General features: G+C 61.4%; 1 protein-coding gene across 1 annotated transcript; it reads right to left on the reverse strand.

Annotated features, from left to right (window-relative positions):
* Positions 1-2,086: 2,086 nt before the first annotated feature.
* On the reverse strand, positions 2,087-6,096 carry GPR137 (G protein-coupled receptor 137). Its single transcript, XM_011942588.1, has 8 exons — positions 5,951-6,096; positions 4,682-5,053; positions 4,549-4,598; positions 3,620-3,845; positions 3,351-3,500; positions 3,097-3,225; positions 2,856-2,974; positions 2,087-2,543 (listed from the first exon to the last, which is right to left on the reverse strand). Exons 1-8 carry the CDS (start codon positions 6,071-6,073, stop codon positions 2,384-2,386), a joined length of 1,329 nt encoding a protein of 442 aa, XP_011797978.1. The 5' UTR covers positions 6,074-6,096; the 3' UTR covers positions 2,087-2,383.
* Between the last annotated feature and the right edge of the window lie 22 nt (positions 6,097-6,118).

A 6,118-nucleotide genomic window follows, 5' to 3' on the forward strand; every position in this document is an offset into this window, starting at 1 on the left:
TCCGGCGCCGCGCTTCCCTCCTTGCAGCGCCCTCGCCGCCGGCGCCGCCCCAAGCCCTTTACCTGCGGCCGCCCGGCTCCCCAATGCTGGCCAGCCCCGGGAGGTGGGTGGCAGAGGAGCCGGAGAGGGGTTGCAGCTGGGGCCAGCCTTCTAGCCTTGGACCGGAGCCCAGTGTGGCCAGCGGCAGGGCCCCGACCTGGGCATCAGCTGGCCCACCTCTCTGGACAGGCAACACGCTAATCTGGCATCTCCCAGGCCCATTACTGGATCGGGAAGGGCCCGCAACTCTCCGCCCCTGGGGACAGCCTAGCCCTTGGGCTCAGTACTCATGAGGGAGGGGCTCCGCGGGACAAAGGGGTGGGGGCAACCCGGTGGGGTCACCTGGAATTGGCCGACATGGAGGTTGGGACCCACCTCTGGGGAGTCGCTGCTGGAACACCTCCTGCCCCCACTCCAGTTTTGGCCCTCTACCTGCTCCCGGGCTATCCCTCCAGGGTGCTCCCAGCCCCAGCTTTTGGTTCTCACTTCCATGACCAGAAATCAGCCCCAGAAGGCTGTGGCTGGAGCTGCCTGCAGATCCCAGCATGGCACTGGTGCCAGCATCCGCTCTCCCACTGCCTGAACACCCAGGCCCTGGCTGGTCCTGAACTTGCCCTGCCCTGTTCTCACCCGCTTGACAACCTGTGACCTCTCCAAAGACCCTCTGGTGCCTGCTGGGGTCCTCAGCCCTCATGCTGGATGGCTTTCAGCCTGGGCTTTGAGGCTGACCACCCCCTACTGGTAGGGAACCTGGACAGGTTACCAAACTCTGGAGTGTCCCTGTTCCCACTTACAGAAAAGGGGTGATTAATCATTTCGGGGTGCTGTTCTGGGCATTAAGGAGGCCAGTGTTTAGAAATCCTCAAAACAGAGCCTGGCACACACAATAAAGTGCCCCACAAACGTTAGCAGTTTTCCTTTTCACAAAAAGTGATTGTCCAGCTTCAAGCTGATTCTCTGAGTCTCAGATGCCCTCTCTGGAGGCCCTGAGGGTCTGGTGCCCACGATGGTCCCAAGTAAAGGGTTTTGAAGCAGGCCCAGCGATAAGCCAAGGGAACTCTGAAAAGCTGGGACAACCACCTATGTGGGCAGGGGACAGACCCTCCAGTACAGGACTCCTAGCCATCAGACAGAACTGCCAGGACCATGGGAGCAGAGAGCAGTGACTATGCTGCTAAGGACGGTGGAGAAGAGGGCCACTGGAAGGGCACAGCTAGGGGACCACCTGTACATCTGGGCAAACCCACACTCTGGTAGGAAGATAGGGGGCTGCTCAGTCACCACGCCAACTCCCTGGCAAGCCCTGGACTAACTCCTGGCTCCTAAAGACCAGGTTGGGGTGGTGATAGGTAAACAGGGCCTCCAGAAAGTCTAATCCATTGGGGTTAAGACTCAGTAGCTGCCAGGCATGGTACCTCATGCCTGTAATCCCAGCACTTTGGGAGGCTGAGGTGGGTGGATTGCTTGAGCCCAGGAGTTCGAGACCAGCCTGGGCAACATGGTGAAACCCCACCTCTAAAATAAAAAATTAAAAAATTAGGCAGGCTGAGGCAGGAGGATTGCTTGAGCCTGGTTGGTTGAGGCTGCAGTGGGCCATGATCGTGCCACTGCACTCCAGTCTGAGTGACAGACCCTGTCTCGAAGAAAAAAAAAAAAACCCCAAGAAAATCCTCAGTAGCCACATAACCACAGTAATGTGGGGCTGTGGGGCCTAGCAGAGGGGCCACATCCCTTGACCAGGAGACAGAAGGCTTCCTAAAGATAGTGACAGTTGATGCAGGTCTTGAGGAAAGAGTAGGAACTGTTCAAGTGGAGAGGGATCTGGAGTTAGTGGGGCAATTCTGGGCCAGCAGAGCTTTGAGAACAAAGGCCTGTGTGGTCTCCTTCCCTTGCAAACTGCAGGCCCCTCCTCTCCCAGCCCACCAGCCTTGATGGGGTAAGTGGCCCCTGCCCAGCCTAGCAGCCCACTTCCAGGGCCACTGTCTGTTCAGCCTTAGGCCAAACAGGCAAAAGTGACAGGAACACAAGGCAGATGACAGACAGATGAACAACTGTGGGGCGCAGACACTGTTTATTGAGTGGCAGGCACAGGAGAGGTAGCTGGCTCCGGTGTGGAAGCGGAGGTGGCAGGTCATGCCAGGGTGCTGTGGGCATCTGGCAGCCAGGGCCATGCCCCCATCCTAGGGGGATGGCACAAGCTCACTATGACAGGACAGCAAGGAGCTGGCCAGAGGAGGGGGCAGCCACGACCCCCAGGATCCTGGGCAAGAAGTGGCAAACTTGGCACAGGGGCCTAGGGTGAGGAGGACTGGGGCCTGGGTATTCTGTGGGGGAGGGAAGGGGATCACGTCTGTGGGGTGGAGTAGAGACTGTGGTGGTGGCCGCCTGGTCCTGGCACCTGGGAGAAGAGCAGAGGAGTGGTCTTCGTCTGGCTGCCCCCATACCAGCCCGGCTCACGCCCGATGGCGCCATACCAGCTCCCAGAGCCTAGACTGCCTGACATACTGCAGCAGAGAAACAGGGTCAGTCTCAGGACAGTGACCAGGGCCACAGTCACAAGAGCTGCAGGAGGAACAGAGGCTTAGAACAGAACCCCTGTGACCTAGACCTTCGGGGCCCAGGCAAAGTACATCTCTAGGCAAGGGATGGAGGCTTTAGCCATAGGAACCCAGGGGGCCTCACCTAGTACAGATGGGGAAGCAAAGGCCATGGCAGGGGTGGAAGGGCAAGACCCGACTCTCTCAGTCCCCTATAGCTCGATGGAGCCAAGTGGGTGGAGGGGGACAGGGGTACTGAGGCAGTGCCACGGCTCCTACCTGGTGCTCTCACCCCGGCTGTGCTCCCAGGAGCAGCCCTCATCTTCACAGTGCCCAGCCCGGTCAAAGAAGTAGGACCGGGAGGCAAAGACCTGCCCATTGAGGATGTGGCTGGTGCTCTGGGGGAGGAAGCCATCATCGATACTTACTCCTGTCCCACGCTGTTCTCCCAGCCCATCCCCAGATGCCAACCCAGGATTCCCTCTCCACTGGCCCCACAGGGGAGGGTGCAGACCCTTACCAGGTCCTGTGGGGGCCGGTGTACCCGGAAGAAGCCCACCAGCAGGGTGGTGGGCAGCAGCTCCCACACGAAGAGGATGAGGCCAAATACCAGGTAGCCTTTGTTCCCCAGGTCATTCACCAGGTCCGCCTGTGGGAAGGCAGGGGCTGGTGCCAGTCTGCAGTCACGCCAAGGGGGCAGTGGGACAGGGCCCAGGCCAGCTGGGGCCAAGGTGCCACGGCTACTAAGGAGGTGGCAGACATGCGTATGCCCACCTGATCAGACACATTGTACCAGTCGTAATCGAAGGTGTCCAGCCGGCTCTGGGGGGCCAAGGCCAGTGCTGTCAGGTTGTAGCAGGCCCGGCTGGCATAGAGCAGGACCATGGCTCCACCCATTGCGGCCGCCTGGCACACACTGGTCCCCTGGCACAGGTAACAACAGAGGACCCTCAGGGAGAGAAGACTCCCAGCTTCCTCTACACCCTGAGAACCGCTGCCCAGAGATCCCAAAGGACACCTGGGCATCAGTGCTGCGGCCCTACCTTGGCCTCCAGGTAGATGCTAGTGGAGGGCGCCCGCCTGGCGACGAGGCAGAGGCAGGCAGCAAGAGACAGCGCACAGATGACGAACAGGGAGTCGCTCACCAGGACGCGGACAAGCAGCAGGGCCCAGGGCTGTGCCCGGCGCCGATGGGAGAGTACAGCACACAGCACGTTCACCAGCAGAAAGAGCAGTGAGGCCCCCACAAAGGCCCCTCGGACAGCCAGCCTGCAGCCATAGCACAGTCAGCCCGGGCCCTCAACAGCCCTCAGCACTCACCACCTGCCCCACCTCCTGCAGGAAACCCCAATGTCCACGGAACTCAGGGCATCCAGTCTGAGCCCTGTTCCTCCATTCTTACAGATGGAGAAACTGAGGCTCAAAGAGGTCAGAAGGTGACTGACAGCCATGGTACCTCGGAAGGGGCACCAACTGGAGTCAGAAGTCTCCGTCTGAGCCCCAGCTCTGACCTTGATCCTGATGCCTTACCTGACTGGGCCTCAGTTTCTTCATCTCTCAAGGGAGGAGAGTAGCCTCTCACGGAAATTGTACAAATGAAAGATGGCTGGGAAAGCTCTTTATAAACCGTAAGACACTGCACAAATGACGAGGGCATTGCGGCCCCAGGTCACCCAGGAGTGCATATGGCTTTGGTGCTTCCATGGGCTAGAGCCTCCAGCTCACCCTCCATGGTGGATGCCACTGGGTTCCTCTCCCTCACACTACCACAACCATTCCTATTCTTGTGCCTTGCAGATCTGCAACGCCTCTGCTGAGCCATCTGCTCCAGGTGCTTTAACTTTTCCAAGCTCTTCCACAGACATTCCCTGGGTTGTCTTTGTCTCAGCCCTGACAGGTGGGAAGGGATCTACATGGGACTGTCCCCTGCCCCGACCTGGAGGTTGAGCCCACCAGTGTCCCGAGTACTTACAAGCCTCGGCTCATCTCCGGCCGACGCTTCGCCTTGGCCTTGAACACCACCTAGGAGCAGAGATGCCCTTCACTCCTGTGGGTCCTTGAGGCTTGCCGCCTCCCACCCCCCACCCGGGACCACAGTTGGTTACCTGAGCAAAGTAGAGGTTCATAAGCGTCAAGGTGAAGAACTGCAGGCAGACGGGGCAGCAGTAGAGAAGCCAGAAGGGCAAGGGCCCCAGGCGGTTGGCGCGGGGAGTATCTCGGAAGTAGAAGGAGAAGAGGGTGGTACGCAAGGCAGCCCAGAGTAGACAGAGAGCCAGGAACACCGTCTGATAGCTGAGACGCTTGTGCCCATACAGAAGCACCAGCCAGAGCTGGGCATAGACGGAGAAGAAGAGCAGGGCATACAGGGTGGTGTAGGCAGCCGTCAGCCCCAGGGTCACAGCAGGTGGCAGCGCAGGCACCAGCCCGGCAGCAGGCACCAGGCCAGACAGGTTACTCTCCATGTCAGGGAGGGAGGCCTGAATCCCGGAGACAGAGAAGGAGGGGCTGTCGGCAGGGCCAGGGAAATAAATACGGAGGGGTGGGAATTGCAGGATGCAGAGAGGGAGATGGGGCGCTGAGGAGGAAAGAAGTTGTGGCTGACAGGCCCCTCCTCCTCAACAGAGAGACCCTTGCCCTTGGGGAACACTGGTAGCCTGGGCCCCAGGCCCCTCACTCAGGCGCATGGAAGGGCAGTCTCTTCTCTCCAGGGCAGACCGGGTGGGGGTTGGGGGTGTCTCCTCCCTGGGCCTAACCCAGAGCCAGGGATGGGGGGACGCAGAGGCCCAAGGAGAGGAGTCCCTGGCCTCGGTCGCTCGTGTCGTCCTGGCTGGAGGGGGAGAGCCAGCCGATGCCCGTCGGGTCAGGGCAGCGGCCGCTGCAGGGGGCGCCCAATGCCCCGCTCTCCCCCTCCCCAAGCTGGGGGAGGCTCTCTCTCCTCCAATAATGCGGATGGGGAGGGCCTCTGCCTTCTGTCCTCGTAATTCTCGAAAGCTGCCCCCCGCCTCACCCCCCCCCCCACCGCGTCCACTCTCCAGCCTCAAGGGGCGGGAGGAGGCGGATGCCAGGTCCTCAGGCCGCTGATGGGAGAGCCGGCTCAGGTCGTGGGGACCCGGGGCTCCGGCTCCCCGGCTCCCGCTGCTCCGCCCCCTCCTGCGCCTGCGCGGGCGCTGTTCGCTACGCAAATTGCGCAGGGGCCTGGCCGGCTCCGCAGTCCAGCGCCGCGCCCGGCGTGAAACCGTACGAGAATTGGCGCGAGCTGCGCCGCTGGCGGGCGCCCGGGGTTACGGGAGGCGGCTGGAGGGCGGCCGAATTGCGGGGGCCGTGCCGCATCAGGGGGTCCCCGGGTGGGCTGTGCCCGGGCGGCCCGCGTTAACTTGTATGGGGGGCCCGCCAGTTCCCACGCTCCTCTCTCCTATACCCAAATCGGGGTCGTGCCACCCAGCCGGGGGCGGCAACGGATTCCCGTCCCTCGGTCTCTGAAGAAAACTTCCGCCCATAGCCAAGATGGCCCCCGGGCCCCGCCCCCGGGCCTGAACCCGCGG

This window comes from Colobus angolensis, unplaced genomic scaffold (genome assembly GCF_000951035.1).
Source record: "Colobus angolensis palliatus isolate OR3802 unplaced genomic scaffold, Cang.pa_1.0 Scaffold21, whole genome shotgun sequence".
Classification (NCBI taxonomy): Eukaryota; Metazoa; Chordata; class Mammalia; order Primates; family Cercopithecidae; genus Colobus; species Colobus angolensis.